The 18453-nt window shown below is 34.9% G+C and overlaps 1 protein-coding gene across 8 annotated transcripts in view; it reads right to left on the reverse strand.

Annotated features, from left to right (window-relative positions):
• Nucleotides 1–1243: 1243 nt before the first annotated feature.
• ANGPT1 (angiopoietin 1) overlaps nt 1244–18453 on the reverse strand; it is a 244476-nt gene continuing 227266 nt past the window's right edge. For 7 of the 8 annotated variants that reach the window (XM_045050094.1, XM_045050093.1, XM_006943348.5 and 4 more), the window contains 2 exons: nt 17865–17995; nt 3402–6321 (listed from right to left, as the gene is read on the reverse strand). In XM_045050094.1, the coding sequence (XP_044906029.1) occupies nt 6161–6321; nt 17865–17995 (292 nt within the window). In that variant the 3' untranslated portion in view covers nt 3402–6160. Of the gene's footprint in view, nt 1360–3401; nt 6322–17864; nt 17996–18453 lie in introns of those variants that run through there. The other variant, XM_045050092.1, reaches the window with a different exon arrangement.

Consider the following 18453-nt stretch of genomic DNA (forward strand, 5'->3'; position numbering starts at 1 on the left):
ACCTTCTGTTTAATTAATCAGGACAAAGATATGAAATGACCTTCATCTCTTCCCCACCTTCCATCCAATCATTAAATTTTTTGGATTTTTTTTTCCTTAGTATCTCTCAAAATCCAACTTCTTCAGTCCATTCCTACTGCCACTGCTGTATAGATCAGGTCTTTCTTCTTAACAGGCTTATAGAATAGCATCTTCACTGATTCAAACTTCTCTGGTCTTACTCCCTTTCAATTCCTACTAATTGCGGCACATTTAGTCTTCCTAAAGTGTGTAAAACCCTGCACTGTCTCCCTTTAACAAGAAAATAAAGCCTAAGCTTAAGAACATGACTTAAAGTCCTTCCTTATCTGGCCCTATCTCCAGCCTCATCTCCTGCTTACCCTTCCCTCAAAGAAACTTTATAGTCCATTCATACTGAACCACTTGGAGTTCCCCATAACTCCGTGCTTTCTGACATTTTTATGCCTTTGTAGTTCCTCTGTCTCTCTGTAAACTCCCAATAAACTTTCAAAATAAAGCTCAGATGCCATCTTTTGTGAAATCGATTATGTGAATTCAGAGAGGCCTACATGTTTCTTTTAATTTTAAAAACATGTATATATAAAATTTACTATTGAGTTATAGTTACTCATTTTTGTCTTTACACACTAATCATTATTATACACAGCTATCCCACAACACAACCTTTAGTGGACTTAATCACTCCTGTCTCAGTCTTCTTTTTGTAGCTTAATCCTATTAATTAAAATTTTTCTGCCTAATGCTTCATCTGGATGCTAGTAATGATCCAGTATATTTGTTAAATATAATTCCCATTCTATCATTAAATTACAGCTATAAAATAATTTCCCAAAGGAAGAGCTTATATAAGTATAATCCAGCATCTCATTATGACTATTATGGTTGTACCTTTCCTAATGGAAATATTTAAGTTAATTTAGAACCTTAATAATGTCTTCTCTCACCTTTTATACGACTATTTTGATGCTTACACATTGTATTACAATTCATACAAATGAATATTCCTTGATTATAATTTCTTTTAAATCCATTTTTAACTTAAAATGTTTTAGCACCCCCCCCCCTCACTTTTCTTTTGTTTGATTCTGGTTCTTTACAGCATATCTGGGAAGTCAATGTGTATTTACTAAAAAAAAAAAAAAAAAAAAAAAAAAAAAAAGATTGTATATAAGAGAAACTTAGGGTAGCTGTAGTTCTGTGGCAAAATTAGCTGATAGTGGTACCTTTCTGCTTCCCACCATCACATCATGAACATCAATTCCCCATGGAGGCCAAGATAGAATGGATGGATGGTCAGGAGGCACACTGGTCTTATGAGTGGATGAAGTAGGAGCTTGCCTGTAAAAGAGGATAGCAGGAGTCATTCTGCCCTCCACGAAAATAAGATAAAATAAAATATACTTTCACATTTCTCATCAAAATGAAAGTTAGTATGGCAGAGTTTGCAATTGTTTTTCCTTGATTAAAAGGCAAAGCCCTGGGAGTTATTAAACCTTAACCATTATCTGCTATTTCAGGTGAGTCTGTTGGTTTCTTTTTTGAAAGAATGCAAGAGATGTAACGACTTGTTTAACGTCAATATTTCCTAGGAATTTTTTCATTATGTTTACCTTTATTGTATGTTCAATTTTAATTTTAACCTCAATGGCTGATATCAAGTAAGAAATCAATACAGTAACGATCAGAAGAATTCATAAGAATGTATTGACCTTGAGTTAGACAAGGCAATGCTTATTCGAGGAGCAAAATCCCAAAGGTCAAATCCATATATCTAAATTCAAATTTGTCTTACGCTAAAATAACAATAGGAAATGTGTAATAAAGGTGAATAATTACTATTCAATAGCACATTTCTTATATTTACATAATTTAAAGTTAAAAGAAACACATAGACCTCTTTCAATCTACACAATAAAAATGCTCCAGCAAAGTTGGTAATGAAGTAAATTTCTGAGCTGACTAAAATTATAAATTATAAATTTGGACATCTTTTTTTTTTCTGGAAGAAAATGAGCTAAGTTTAAAGTCTGCAAATGGCTTAAGATCTTAAATGGCTTAAGATAGTGGTCAAATCTACAGGTATTGGATTTTGTATAGATAGAAGGGATTTCTTCATCTTTCAGAGCAATTCAGTTCCATTGAACAAATAACAAGAGTCTAACAGGTACTGTGGGTAATTAAAAAAGTGAGTAGGAGACAGCTTCTTATAAAACAGTAGAAAAGAGAAAACAAAGCTCAAGCAAAATGTGTTAAAAGCTTGGTGAGTGGAGAGAGGGTGATGATTATTAGAAGACATCAGAAAAAGTATCAGGAAGGAACTAAAATTTTGATGCACCATGGAGGACTGTTAGAACATTTGCCCATCTGAAGGAAGAGAACATAATTTTGGGGAGTGGTTCTGAAACCTTAGGATTCACAAAAATCTTGTGTGTGTGTGTCGAGAGGTTGGTTGTTATTTCATTCTGTATTAGTTAGTTATGGCTACAATAATGTTTAATAAAACACCCAAAAATGTAGTGGCTTAAAACAACCATCCCTTAATGTCTCTTATGATTATTCTGGGCAGTTCCGCTCATCTGAGCCGGGTTCAGTTGATCTCAGCTGAGATCCCTCACGTATCTGGTGTCATGTGGTGGGTCAGGTGGGGGCTGTTGGGACTAGGGGCAGGGGTCTCAGCTGGTAAACTTGCTTCCTGTGATCTCCAAATTTCCTTTAAGTTACCCTGGGCTTTTTCACCTTGAGAAGTAGGCTGAAGCTGAATGACTCTTGATACCTTCCCTCAAAAGTGACCTATAGGCACTTCTGCATTCTATGGGCTAGTGCAAGTCTCAAGCCAGCCATTTAGGAAGTAGACTCCACCTTTTTATGGGATGAACTGCAAAGTCACATTGTAAGGGCAGGAGTAAAGAAAGGGGAATGGTAGTGGTCATACTTGTAATTAGTCTACCACAGAGGCTTCTTCATTTTGATTGAAATATGGAGTAGGTGGAGTGAAGTTATCTGGAGATGTAGGCTGGGGTTAACCTGACATATTTATTTCAAATTTAGGCAGTAGTGAGGAAACACTGAAGGGTTTTGGGCTGGAGAGAAACTTTCAGAAGTCTGGCTCTAAGAATAAGCTTATGTGGATATGGGTAAATAGAAGCAGAAAATGGGAGAAAAGATATGTTTTTCAATCATGTAGATGGAAGTTAATAAATGTTCAAATCAGTGTGGTGTTAATGGGTGCAGAATCAAGGGGCAAAGTAAGAAACTTCCTTCTAAGGACTGACCTTATAAGACCACTGATAGCATTACAGGCATGATGGGCTAGTAGCACCTTCTTATGCTTTCCCTTTTATTCCATTCTCAAATATTCAACACATCTCCCATTATTCCAGTTCAGAGCTCCAAGAATTTATTGTCAATTGTTATATGATAATATGGCATTCATAACTGGTAGAACATACAACCATACAGAGATGTGGGACTGAGACCCATTGCTTTGATCTAACATTCTAATGGAGCTAAGCTTTCTTATCACATCCCAGACTGGAAGTTTTTCAGAGATTGAGGGATTAGTTAATTTAGTAGTTTTTTTTTTCTCCCAGTGATTCCATACTTCTATAGATCTCTAATTTTAAAATTTGTAAAACATTTATTGAAAATGAGATGAGGTTGCATGAATACATTTTCAGTTTTATTTAAAATCAAATAAATCTGTGACTGATGTGAGAAAAATGGTCTAGAAACCACATAAAGTTTAATGAGATAAAAACATAAAGACAAGATCCTAATACCTAATTACCTTATCTTGAAATAATTAAATGTAAAGGATACACATATTAAATAGTTGCACAGCTGTAAGCATTACACAGTACACATAATGAAGTCATAAAACATTTTATACTGCTTTATTATAAATAATTGGAAACAATATTTCATTTTTTCAAACCCAGATAACAAAACAGTAAATATCATGCTTTCTTTTTTTTTTCATTATTTCATTTTATTTTTGTAATATGAGTTGGGAAATAGTATTTATCAAAAGACTGGTAACAAAAATCTGTAGGAACACAAAAGAACAAAACACTCACTTTCATTCACTTAAATGAAAACAATCAAGAAGGACTTTAGAGGGAGAGGCTGAACAGTGCTATGAAGGAGTCACCAAGAACTGAACAACTGCATAATATGGGAGAATGTCACTTGTGAGGCAAAATGGGGTTGTTACAGATGCGTAAACATGAAGACTTGATGGCAAATTTAAAAAATATTTTCCTAAAAATGGAATAGCTTTATTCTCTCAAACAGAGGAAATCTATATTGTTGCCTTGAACAAACTTATTTTTCTAAGAAAGGACACTTAATATGTATTTCAATTTTCTTACCTCATAATAACTCACATTTTGATAAAAATGCTTCACTATTGTAACCTTGAACACTTAGAGGCAGTGTTTATTTTTGATAAAATACTGTACTAAATTCATATTGCCACAAAAACTTGTGCCCCCCAAATTCACTTAAGATAGATTATCCCATAGGAATATTTTCATTGAGAGAATTATAGTAGCTAGAAGTCACAATTTTTTAGATAACTGATTAATTTTCTCTTTTGGGGTGTTTTCCTTATGTTTAATACAGAATTTTGACAATTTTCTCCACTAAATAATTTTTTAAAAATCAGAAGTTGCTTATGAAAACAGAGCCTGAGAGAGAAAAACGTGAAGAAATAATGTAAAATAGTATAGTAGATTTCTTTCAAAACTTGTGTTTGTTTGCTTCAATGAAGGACAATCTTGCATATTCCAGATTAAACTGCTATTAGGTTTACCATGGATATAAACATGCTACGTACAATGGTATTTATAATTCTTCTTTTATTTTTATAGACTTCAAAGTGTATCTCTCCTAGAAACTGGAACAGGGTGAATCTGGAAAACATGTTTCACTTAATTAGCAAAAATTAAATTAGCATGAAATAACAGAATGAAGAATTGAAATGGTGATTTTAAAAATAATGAAGTTATACTTAAGTGTACACATGCAAGAAGATATTGTAAAATGAACTGTTCCAGTTTATTTGGTTTTACTCCAACTGAATACACTCTAAAATACTGGTTTCATGTATAATATCAAAGGAAATATTAAATGCATGTATATTATTTTAAGAGCTTGATGGTATATTTCACATTCTTTAAATTTTACTCATGCTATAAATATGTTTATATGTCACTCAGTTTTTAAAGTAAATGAAAACTGTAGCATGGGGGGTAATTTTTTGCTTTGTATGTCCATACTTGATCATGTCTATTTCTTTTCTGAAAACTGTATCAAAAAATCAGAGTAAATGGAGCATGTTTCTAACTCACACTATTATTCTTCATGCACTACAAGTCATTATGGTTTACCAAAATGGAATTTACATCTGAAGATGGGTTAACTGAAATCAACTAGTAAGTATGACTTAAGAGTTAGGCTTCTGAAATCCATTAACATTTAACCAACTTAGAGGGCAATGCTATTATTCTTAAACTTTTATCAAAATTGTGCAAAAGTATAAACTGATTTTTAGTAGGTTTGCATAGAAATAACACCATTTCACTTGTGTGATACATCTTTTCCAAAGGATTACGGCAGGCCTGTTTGTATTTTTCATGTATATTCTTTCTTTGTTGTTGTTCATTTCCCTCCTTCTCCCTTCTCCTCCTCTTCCTATACTTTCTCTCCTTCTTCTTCTCCTTCTCCTTCTCCTTCTTCCTCTTCCTCCTCCTCTTCTTCTTCTTCTCCTTTTTCTTCTTCTTCTTCAGTTTTTATATGAAATTAACCATATTTATCATCTGGCTACCATAGTTCTAAAATAAGATCCAGTAGTAGTTTGAAGCACAGTGAACTGAGCAGTTTCTTCCCTTTTTAAAAATGATGGTGAGTGGCATTCCCCACAGTCAAGATTTATGAACACGATTAATTCCATCTAGAGACTTCTGTGAACTCTAAAGGCTCCAAGTCCACAGTCAAGAACCTTGGTGACTTCACATAAATGCCACTTGTGGCTGGAAGGGAGACAATATTGTTTGCTTCAGAAGTTTTCAAGCAGTTTCTTATCTGGTAGCTTCAGATTTTTTTTGTTGCTTTTATGACTCCTTTCGACATTATGCCTTCAAAAGTCCAAAGGTCGAATCATCATAGTTGTGGAACGTAAGGAGTAACTGGGCCCTTTGAAGTAGTGCCACTTTATCCCATTCAGTTTTCCATGGTTTTGTCCAGCAGTATAGAACATTCCATTTAGATTGGATGGGCCACAAGCATCAAACCACCAGCCTGAAAAGTTAGTTAACAATGAAAGAGAAAAGAAGGAGAAGAAACAATTATAAATAAATTGAACATCTGGAAATTAGTGGAATTAACCAAGGTGGAATTCATTTATACTTTTTATGACCATTTACAAATAAGAGGCATTCAACAAAAAGCTTCTGGGTAGTGCAACTGTTTTAAGCGACATCCAATTTAGGCAATGTATGAGTAGAGAGGAAAGCTTCCATGGAAACCAAGCTTCAGGGTCACTCCATTGGGACTCATCTCCCATTGTAATGATGGGAAACTTCTGGGATTCAAGATAAGATCTATTTCAGACCTAGATTTATATGTAGGGCAAGTAAAATGCAGATACCCTTAGTCATTCCATGTTAAGCTTGTTATTAGGAGTAGAACAATAATTAGTGAGGAAGTTCAGAAGCTTTGACAACTGATAGCTACATAGAGTGAAAGAAATGTTCTCCATCTACTTCATATTTTTGCCAACAACTGGCCCTCAGCTGCTTCTGAAACTAATTGGATACTGGGCAATGACTATGATGCACAAATTGTATTTGAATTACTATGTTCTCCCTATATTTTACAGCAATATGGGAAGTGTTCATCAATAGTAGCCATACAGTGTCTATAAAGCAGTATTTTTTTTTTCTGTGATTGTTCAAGCTCTTTCAAAACTTATTAAAAAGAAAAACAACTTGATGAGCAACATGGAGATCCTATGCTTGTATAGTTCTCTGTAAGGGTAACTTAGTAATTTATTTTTTTAATGAATTAAGTTCTTAGATTTTTAGATAAAACATAGTACTTTTTCTCTGTCTCCTGAAGTAACACTACTGAAATCTTTAGGGAGAGATCTATGCCAGAGACATTCTGGCATATTTTTATTTGGATACAGCTGACCTCCCTTTGATTACAGAGTTATACCTAAGGGACTAATAGCTAAAGAAAGAGAAAGCTGTACAACTGATGTTTAACTGATGTTAACTTGTGTATAACACAGGCATCATTTTGTAGAAACTTTAGAAAAAGTTAAATGGAGAAAAGCTTGTTCTCATTTTTCAATTTTGGAAGATGAATACAGCAAGGTTGTGTTTATAAAGTCATACTAGAGACATAGCAAGCTGTATTAATCACAGTGCATATTAGAGAAGAATAAGGTATGTCTTGAATTTGGAAAGACTGTATTCAATGCTATTTTTCCAACTGTACGCAGACAACATAGATGTTAACGCAGTCAAAACATGAGAAACGAGAAAGTTCTTGTTTGGCAAGGAAGGAAGAACTGTAAAATTCCACATTTTTTTTTCTTAAGATTAATTCCTTTAAATTTTTTTGATAAATACAACTAGTAAAAATATGTTATTTGTATTACAAAAAGCACTCTAATATTAGGGAATGCATTTACCCTAAAGACTCTCAAAACACCAAATGAAACCCAACTTGATTGCTCCAGTGTTTCAACTTTCTCCTCCTTTTCTCTGACCTTCTTGATGCACTCTTCCATCATGTTAATGATCCTTTCATAGTGTTTCAAATATCCTCCATGGTCTCTGAAGGAAAGGCATCTACTCTATTATTAGAAACTTCTATGAATCATAGAATGATCCTCCAAGTTACATTAGGTACTCGAGGTAAAAGTATGTATTTTTGTTTGGTTTAGAGAAAGTCACAAGAGTTCTGGACAACTGTGGGAAGACAGAAGTCTGTTTCCAACAGCAGCCTGGCAATAAAGGGCACAGGCTGAAGGGTAGATTCATTAGGAAATTTTGAATGAGTTTAGCAAAGACACAAGAAACAGTAGGGGCACGTGAGAGAATCAGACAAATTGATCTTCTATATTTTTTCTGATGAGTAAAGGAGGGTAATGTTTGTGGTAAGGGGAATGGCATTTTGGATATCTTGAAAGAAGACCATATGGCTGGGTCATAGTTAACATGAGAAAATAGCAGCCTCAAGCTGAGAAGGTCAGAAGATCAAATCACAGTCTTTTATCCAATATCCTAAGAACAATGTAAAGGCATGGTCTATTTACAGGCCTACCTCATGTACTTAGCACAATACCTAACAGTTTGCTTAACAAATGACTGGGGGAGTGACTATAAGCTTACTGACAGATTGGCTGTTTTTGACTATTTCTCCTTGTAAATTTTCAGAGTCTGAAGTAGTTTAGTTTACTAAAAAGTTATATTTGATAGACACCACAATATATAACATCCATGCCTACTGTGTTCGTTCATTCATTCTTTATTTATTCCTTCAATATGTAATTATTGTGACTGTTGTTAACACAATACTCAATAAGACAGAAGTGGTCCGTCCCTTCATGGAACTTACTTCTCATGTGAGGAACAGACAAAAAGCAAGCGAATAAGTAAAATACTTATGATACTTTATGATTTAAAAAAAGAAGACGAAAGAAAAGAATCAAGAAGCTATGAAGGAGAATAAAAGGAGACCTACTTGACTTTTCACATTCACAGAACAAGCTGGTATTTAATGAGATCTGAAGGATGAGAGGGAGGCAGCCATGTGAAGATGTGGAAAGACTCTTTTAAGCTGAGTACAGCACATGCCAATGTTCTGAGGAAGAAAGAGAGCTTGACATGTTTAGAAACTAAAAGAACATCAGTGTAGCTTGTTCACTGGAACATAGTGAACACGGGGGAAACTCTCAGGAAATAAAGGTAAAGAAACAGGCAGTCTTGGTGGAAAGTTGAACAACGTTCATGGAAAACTTTAGAGTTTATCCAGTCTACTTGTCCATCATCAGATGAATAAGCAAAACATTCTCTCGAAATAGGAACCAATATTTAACCAAGGGAACCAGATCTATCAGGCTGAATGTTTAATCAAATATTATTGAGAACCTTCATTCTGTTACTATGGTCTGCCAAAGTCATCCTGAGCATATGTGGCAGAATGATGAAGGGGAAAAAATGATTTTAGAATCAAGTCAACAAATATTAACCAACAGAAAGATATAGAGGTCAGGGTTGAATAAAGCAGAAATCCTGTCTTCAAAGACTGCACAGTTTTGTTCATGGGAGAGACAATAAACTGCTTAACAATGAGGTGAGGGTTGTTAAACAGAGAAGAAGGAAATCTACGGATACAGAGGCAGAACGTCCTGTCAGTGGGTCCACAAAGTTGACTTATTTACCACCTGAGCTGTGTCCTGAGAATGAATGTGAATTCACTGAACAGAAAGAAATTCTGAACACAGTGTGTACCCTGAGAGAGTAGGAGCGAGTGTCTGTCAGCAGCCTGGCTTGACTGGACTGCCAGTGGGTAAGGGGTTAGACAACAAAAGGCTAGCAAAATAAACAGGAGAGAGAACACAGAGGTTTTTATTTTATTTTCAGAAATTTTCTTGTGGGCAATGGAAAGCCTATAGTGTACCAGACAAGAAATTAGAAGATCCAGACTTTGATGCTGATGGCACCAGTTAATAACCAAGAGATCCTAAGCAGTAATAATAATAATGATATTTGATATTTATAAAATAGTTAATATACATTAGGGACTATGCTATAGTATTTATATGCATTCTCTTATTTCATCCTTCAAACAACCTGAATTGATGTGGCAAGTACTGTACTAAAGACACTGATGCCTAGCAGTAAGGAGATGGTTCCAAGGTCATGGTCACTTAGTTCCTCATTCACAAAATGTGGTTTATAATGTCTGGCCAACCATTTTCCCAGCATAGTCGTATGGCCCAAATAAGATGACACATTGACTATTCGGTCCTGTAGAATCCTAAATAAGTGCTTAGTGTAAGTTATGTGGAAAGGAAGATGGAAGGTTTAGGGTAGGAACACAAAGGATTACATCTTGTGGGGCAGGCACCATAATGATTTAATAATAAAGACCAGGTCATCAGTGCCAACATATCTCCTTATTTGCTTGGTAGGGTCTCTTAGAGAAATATGCAATAATTTGGACCCAAATGAGTAAGTTGTGCAACGTTTGCATTGTAAAAACAATGGCATTTAAGTAACTAACATGATTTGAACAATTGTTTTCAGTGATTTCTTTTGACATCATGTTGAAACCAAAGACCTTAATGTATTTGACGCTTTATCTTAAGACCAGTGGGCCATGCACATAATGGACTGTCACAGAGCAGTTGATGATAATAAAGATGACGAATTAAGATGGCACGACACAAAAAGAAAGGGTGATTATTTCTATGACAATTTTTGTTGCAGTGTCCTTTATAAGATATTCTGAACTACAAGGAAACAAAAATAGTTATTTGTGTGCAAGTAAGTATTCCATTTCCTCTGACACATGCAGTAAAACAACAAAGGAATTTCTACTTTCTACTTTTCTTTGAAAAAATTGAGCATGGCCAGCTCTTTTAAACATAAATCCTGAAAAGACAAGGTTTTAAAGCATGATTATAGAAAACAGGCAAAAGTATAGTGGAGTCCTTGTTACTCATATGTACTCCTTGGCATTCATAGATAATCCTGTGTGCTCCTGGGTAATCAGTACCTATGTAAATTTGCATGGAATGAAGGTGTTCTTTGTGAACATATAGAGAGTATGCCTGGGTTTGCAGTTCCTCTCTGATAAGATACCAAGTAGCTGAATAATACTATATGTGCTTTACAATCTTGGGGAAATATTAACTCTGTGTGCCTAGGAATAACAAACGCGCAATATGCTAAAGAAGTTAATCTAGGAAAGACACTTTAAGCTTTAAAGAACGCAGTGATGCAAGCAAAGGACAGAAGAAACCAGCAGTGTCCATCTGCTGTTGGGACAACTGATAAAATGTCTCAAATGTTTTAAGATTGGCAACTGCTGGGTTGTACGTTGCCAAGCATTTTTCTTTATAACCTGTAACCTCATGTATATTTTAATAAGAAATCTGAGATGCATGTTTCTAATTCATTTACACTTAACTCATTAAAATTTAGCTTTGTCCTAACTATGCCTGGCTCTCCGGCCTTTAAAAATCATTCCAGTCTTTTATCTTTGAAGCAGAAAACTCACATTTTATCACCAATAAATAAAACGCTGCCCAGAAAGTAGGAATTTGATTCTAAACTTTGTACTCAGGAAGTTCAAATTTATTTGAAAATCAGGAAACCTAACTCTCAAATTCTTCTGATCCTAAACAAAATGTCTCTCAACACTTCCTTTCTAAGGTAAAAAGTATAACAAACTGTAAAGATATATCTCTTCTTATGGATTTCTTTCATTCATTTTCAATGCATACATTCTAGTCAGCAATGCACAAAAGAACTTCCACAGAATATAAGAGTTCCTCTCTTGCTAACTAAGAATGAGGCTGCACAAAACTGATGGTGCCATTTTTCATTATGAAAATCACTTACTGAGTTCACGTGCACAAACTTGGCCTTATCCATAGGTAGGTAGCCTCAAGGAGTAGCACGCGGGAGGCAAAGGACCTTTCCTAGATGTCTGCGTTCTCTCTGTCACCTCATACCATACCCCTCTCAGGCCAAGGACCTAGCTTTTTTTCCCTTTCTCTTCTTTTTGTTCCAAAGATGAAAAGTTGTTGATCCTGGCCAGTGATCTTGAATTCACTGAAAACCTTTAGGTATTCTCTTACTGTCTCTTCCCTCCCTTGCACCTCATTTCACTTTTAAGGCTTAAATGAGGAAATCCCTGCTAACGCGCTGCAAACAGTAAAATAGAGAGATACCTGTTGCCTTTGAATGCCACTCATTTTAACAGAGGCCGGAGAAGGAGCAGATAAAGTGATGGCTCATCTGGAGGTTGTGTTCAAATCTTACCTCTAGTGCTAATTCTGTGACCTTTGGTAAATTATCTAATGTTTCTGTATCTCACTTCTTGCCAAAAGCATTACTGTGGTGCTGATTTCAAAGGGTTTTTAGAAGTGTCCTGTAAGTTATTAAATATAAACCATTTAAGATAATGCAAAAATGCCTGTTCATATGAGTGCAGTAATATTTGCTATATTATTATGAGAGTAAAATAACACAAAAGTAAGCGTTTGATGATTTCTCATGCATTGTCAATTATTAACCTTCGGTGGCAGACTTGTACTATGGGACTATCAGTTCTGGTTCACTTTTTTTTTTTTTTCCAAATTTACCATTTGAAAGACATTTTCTGATATTCTCTGCTTTTCTTTTCCCAATAAGCAAAAATTTCCTTCAGAAAATAGGAATATAAATTTGTACTTAGAAATGTTCATATTTACTTGGAAGACAGGAATCTAACAAATTTTTCCAGTTCTCGAGCTTAGTCTTCTGGAGTTTAGTTATTCTTAAAATTTAGTCCCAATTGTCATATCTTCTATTCATCAAATTGTTTCATGTGTGTGCCTGCAAATACATATGTATACTTATGTATTTTAAACCTCAGTTCAAGCAACAGTCACATTCAGACTCACACTGATTTACTTTTATGCCTTCTCACTGGGATCATTTGTGACTTTGTAATGCCCTTTCAGAGCCTGTGATAAAGTATTCATTCACTCGACCGATATTTATTGAGCATATACTATGTGCCAGGCACTGTGCTAGGCACTCAGTATATAGTAATAGACAGCATAGAGTCTCTGTAACACACATTTTGTGGAACATTTTGTGTACTGGATATGTACAAATGAGAAATTGCTTTGAAATAAAGTAATGCAATGTAGATTTCTGTGGTCAACCTTAAATTATCCATATGGATCTTTTCCCTCAACATTTTTGCCTTAAAACCTAGGGAATGCCAGTTATCTGGCAATGCTTAGCACATCCTTCCTGGATTATTAAAAACTCTAAGACGATTATATTTTCCCAAAGATCTTGTCACTCAGCGTCATTTGCCAGTTGGAGAAGCTGCTAATTTCTTTCATTTTCTTTGTCTTCAAGATTATATAGCAGGCAATATCAACTCTTTCTGCAAGCATTTATCAACTCTGCTGTTAGCATCTGGGAAGTTGTAGGGTGTACTAAGAAATTTATGTGTATGGCTTTATCCTGTCTTTTAAGGGCCGAACTGAGAAATATCCTTTGTTAGCTTTAGCAAAGTCTTGTCTGTCGTCTGACATAGTTTATGCGTGGGAAAAGAGATCAGAGTTTCTACCACAACAGATTCTTTCTGTAGAAGGTTAGGTCACATTTTTACATAGTTTTTATATTATACACTAAATGTGGAAACTGTGTTGAAAGAAAAGTAAGGTAAGGAACAGAATGTAAAACAATACCATGTTTTGTTTTGTCAGCAACCTTTAGTAATTGTAGCTTCTAATAGTCTTTTAGAAAGACTATTTGAAGAATGCTAATTTAGTACTAAAGACCCCATTTTCTTGAAATGTAATATTTGCTTTGAATGTGACAATCTAAGTTGTTCCTTTTCAGAATTCTGGAGTCAGAAGATTTTTACATATTTGTTTTTATATACAATAAATCCCTATAAAACAAAAACATGCATTGAATGAGATTACATTTTCATTTTCTTAATGTTAAATAGTAGATAAAACTGTTAAGTTTAAAAGAAACTGATTCCTTTCTTTGGGCTCAGGAAGGCACAAAACGAACTGTCCTACAGGACTGAAAATATTGCCTACAATCATCTCTTAACTTGGTCCCTCCCAATACTGAAGTATATGGATTTTTCACAATATCCTACATATAGGAGGAAACCTAAGGAGAAAAGTTACAAATTTTCCTAAGGTCAGTTGCATCATAGAACAAAGACATTTCTGGCTTATAAATCTGGGCTGATAAATCACCTTTATTTAACTATTAATTAAAAGGGCAGTTACACAGAAGCAACTGTATGGGGCAATTTGACCTTGAAATATATATTCTGGTCCCAGAAGAAATCTGTAACAAAACATGAAAAATTTTCAACATTTACACTGGATGGAAAAATTGCTGGCTTTCTGGTAAGGTAGAAATAAGTACATATACTTCTGGGAAAGGAGGTATAAAGCATTGTGGTATCTATTTCTATTGATGTAAATGTACTTTCTCAGCCCATTACACCTCCTTTCCACTCTACACTATACTACGAATCACAACCCATGCACTGAAAAATAATATCACATGGTTTTCCTTACATCAGCCACAGTGAGTACATGGAATAATAGAATCACAGAACCAGAAGAAAGTAGAGACTTTCTTGTCTAGACCCTCAACTTCAGGAACATGCATAAGTAATGTCTTTTAGATAAAATAGCTTTATATTCTCTTCTTGAAGATGTCCACCACTAGAAATGAACAATCCTCCCTGGCAGCATTTGATCCCTGGACACTCCATCTAAAGTTACTTCCCCTTTCTCCAACAACTCCATCACGTTATATTTTGCCTCTGAAACTGGTTATGGTTTGAAACTGTTATTTATTGCTTACTCTTTTGTTGATGGTCTCCCTCAATAGATGCAAGTTCTATTCTGTCTTGCTCATTTCTCTAAGAGTAGTTGATCTGTAATAGTTACTTGTTAAAAATATGTTAAATTGATAGAAGAAAGTTAAGAAGTTAGGATATTGGGAAAGAATAAAGAAAGATCAAAATGTTCTACTTTATGCCTAACTGAAATACCTTCTGCTTTCAATTAAGCTCATCTCTTGTTGTTCAATCTCTGTCATATAAAGGTGGCAACGATACCACATTCGCCAACCCAAATCCCTGCATGTACTTGCACAAAACTATTTAGGACAGTTAGTGGTGATAAATCTTACTCTACCCTTAATTTCTTTCAGAAGAAACAAAGGAAAAATTTTGTAAATAAACAAGATGAAATAAAACTTTAATTGATGGTGACAGAAAACTATGAATTATTAGCTTCAAAGACTATAAAATCTTATTGCTTAAAGGAAACTATTTAAAATAGGCAGCAAGTTCAAATACAAATTAAAAAAGAAAGGAAAAACCATTAGATGAAGAAAATGGTTCTAAGGGAAACTATGACAGAATAAATACTGGTAGTGGGGAGTAGCTAAGTAGGACCTCAAGTTCCAGGCAATACTCAAGTTACCTGGACTGTCATTGACATTCATCCTTATGCTCTCCAGTTCTTAGCCATCTAAATTCCACATTTTAGCTTTGCAGAGTGAATAGGTTTGCAAGGCCTGGATTCTTTCAAAAGGATATTTGATAGGGTAATGGCGTTTATTACAAAAACACATTTAGTTAGACTATTCCAGCCCAAGCAATAAGTGGAAATTTTCTCTCCCCAACATATGTGTTTATTGGTGAGTAAGAAGCAGGTCCAGGAATGATTATGGATGAAAGAACATGACAAAGTTCAATCATTTGAAGCAGAAATAAAATCATAAATCTGAGCAATGAAATTTTCTCACCAACAACCAAGAGGTGCATTTTCCTCTTTGCTTAGCTCTATATTTCTCATTATTATGACAGAAATATGAACATATTGGAATGCTCTTCTAAGGCAACATTTGAAATATTTTACTGTTGTTCTTTCAGGCATTGCATTTATTTGGTAAGAAAAGCTATCTGTAAAAATAGACATGGAGAAAATGAAGCACATTTCAATATTAAAATGAACAGCAAACTAGACAATCAAAGTCCTTTTGTCTCTGTATAAAGTTGTTGACAATTCCATTTATGGGATCAGGGAAGTAATGAAAAATTTTTTTTCTTTCAGGAAAACAGTTTAAAACCTAACCTGTGGGTACCAATCTAAATTTTAACAACTGTTTTGGGGAGGGGGTCATAAAGTTACATATAGAGGACTTTTACCTATTTGATGAGGTTGCATATGATGCCAGAATAGCATTTTAAAGTTTAAGGAGGAGGATATGGTAGAAGAAGAATCATAACAGGTTGGCTTTGATAATACTAGAGTTGGTCCCATGTTGAAATGATGTTAATGTAAGTGTGGTGGAGGGGGGTCAATGGGATGTGATTTGGTGGTGGTAATAATGGAGGACGTGGGGATGGGATGAAGGTGGAAAGATTTCTGTAAAACCACCCCTCCCTATTCTTCCATGCTCTGTTAACTGATGACAAAGTGTCAACCTAATGATCCATTTCACTGGCTTCAAAATTTGAACATGATTTCAAGGGTTACAAAATGTTCATTTATTCATGTGCCATAGTTTTAATTGAGTTCCTGTGTGCCACATCTACTGTGCTGGGTGTTAAATATAAAATGGTAAGCATTCACTTGCTTTTATTTTCCTTATGTACAAAGTGGAGATAGAGTTTGTCTCCCTGCTTATCTCACACAGCTGGTTTGGCATTCAACTAAGAGAGTACAACCTATGCAATAACATATACTAATATATAATAATGGATTTCGAGGCTTTTTTTTCCTTACTGTCAATGAAAACATGGTTTGTTGTAGATTAACACAGAAGGAGAACCAGGAAAGCTGAGGGCTGGAGTGACTGCTATTCCATTCAGAGAGAGAAAGAACAAAAAAACTGTGAGAAGAGAAGCACTGGAAAAAAGTTTTCCTTTACAGTTTTGCTGGGTGCCAACTCCTTCCTTGCCAGAACCTATAGCTTGACTTGAGCTACCTTGCTTGCCATTGGGTTTCAGTCACATGTTTCTCAAACTTCAGCCAGTCATGCATCAACTTCACAGATTTTTGCCATCATCCATTTATAATTTTTATTAATATTTAATTTTTTCTTTAAATCAATAATTTGTTATAGATCAAATATTGTGAATACTTTAAAAATGCAAAGATTATATAATTCTTTTAAAGAAGAAAACAGTACCACTTGCTACAATAAAAGGGAGATATAAAACCCAATACAATTAAAACAAGATCACTTTATTCACTTCTAGGTAGGTTCCATTGTCTAACCAAGGCCCTGAGCCTGAGGCCTAAGGGTTTTCTCCTTCTTTGCTCTAAAGATTATTGAATGATTATCGAGTAAGTGTTCAAGAAGTATTATAGATACACTAGCACCAAACTGAGAATTTCTCTTTTGACACAATCAGAAGGCTCAAAGACAATGAGAAGGTTAAAAAAGGATTTATCTTTCTTACTCGGTGATATAGTATTATTTAATGGTATCTCTTAGACCAGCTCAAATGTCTTGCAGAAGTCAATACCATACATTGAAAAGCCCTAGTGTTGCTGGTCTGAATTTTATAACTTTAGATCTCAGTACACTTCTTTATTCTTCTTATTCCATTTCAATAGAATGGTCAATGAACTGTACTACATAGTTGCAAAATACTTTGTAAGAAGGTGGTTTTTTTGTTTCTCTGTTTGTTTTTTGTTGGCTTTCCCGTGTATGCTGAATTCCCAAATTGTTACCCATTCCACTATGGGTATCATTATGATTATTTAGAAGATAGAATAACTGGCACTTTAAGAAGCTAAAGAATTTTTTCAGAACCAAGCTTAGCATGCCCCCTTTACAGACAATGGGGGAGGAGGCAAACTTATAAATATGCTAGCAATGTCTTGCACGAGAACACATGGTAAATTAGTGGGCAAAACAAAATGATCTCTAGGGACTTGCTCTTAAGTTTCCTGACCAGAAGATCACAGTCCTTTCTCATAGATAAGAAACTTCAAGCCTCAAACCAATGAAACATAACTTAGAGAATGGCCCCATAGGACTTACCTCCTGTTAGCATGAGGGCACATTTGCACATACAGTTGTCATTATCTGCATCTTTAGTGCTGAAATCAGCACCGTGTAAGATCAGGCTGCTCTGTTTTCCTGCTGTCCCAGTGTGACCCTTTAAATACAACCTGAAGTTAAAAAAAGGAAAAAGATAAGCTATTCAACAGAATTACAGAACCCATAAGACCAGTTTGTTGAATGTTTGCCTTTTTCATTATTTCCTCCCTTCTTTGCACTCAGCCCTTTTAACAAACTACTGCAAGACCCAATCTAGGAGAGAGGGAGGGAGAGAGGGAGGGAGGGAGGGAGGGAGGGAGAGAGAGAGAGAGAGAGAGAAAGAAAGAAAGAAAGAAAGAAAGAAAAGGGAGGAGAAAGGGGAAGGAGAGAGAAAGAAAGAAAGAAAGAGAAAGAAAGAAAGAAAGAAAGAAAGAAAGAAAGAAAGAATAAAGAGAAAGAAAGGAAGAAAGAAAGAGGATGGGGGAGAAAGGGGAAGGAGAAAGAAAGAAAGAAAGAAAGAAAGAAAGAAAGAAAGAAAGAAAGAAAGAAAGAAAGAGAAAGAGAAAGAAAGAAAGAAAGAAAGAAAGAA

Source organism: Felis catus, chromosome F2 (assembly GCF_018350175.1).
Source record: "Felis catus isolate Fca126 chromosome F2, F.catus_Fca126_mat1.0, whole genome shotgun sequence".
Classification (NCBI taxonomy): Eukaryota; Metazoa; Chordata; class Mammalia; order Carnivora; family Felidae; genus Felis; species Felis catus.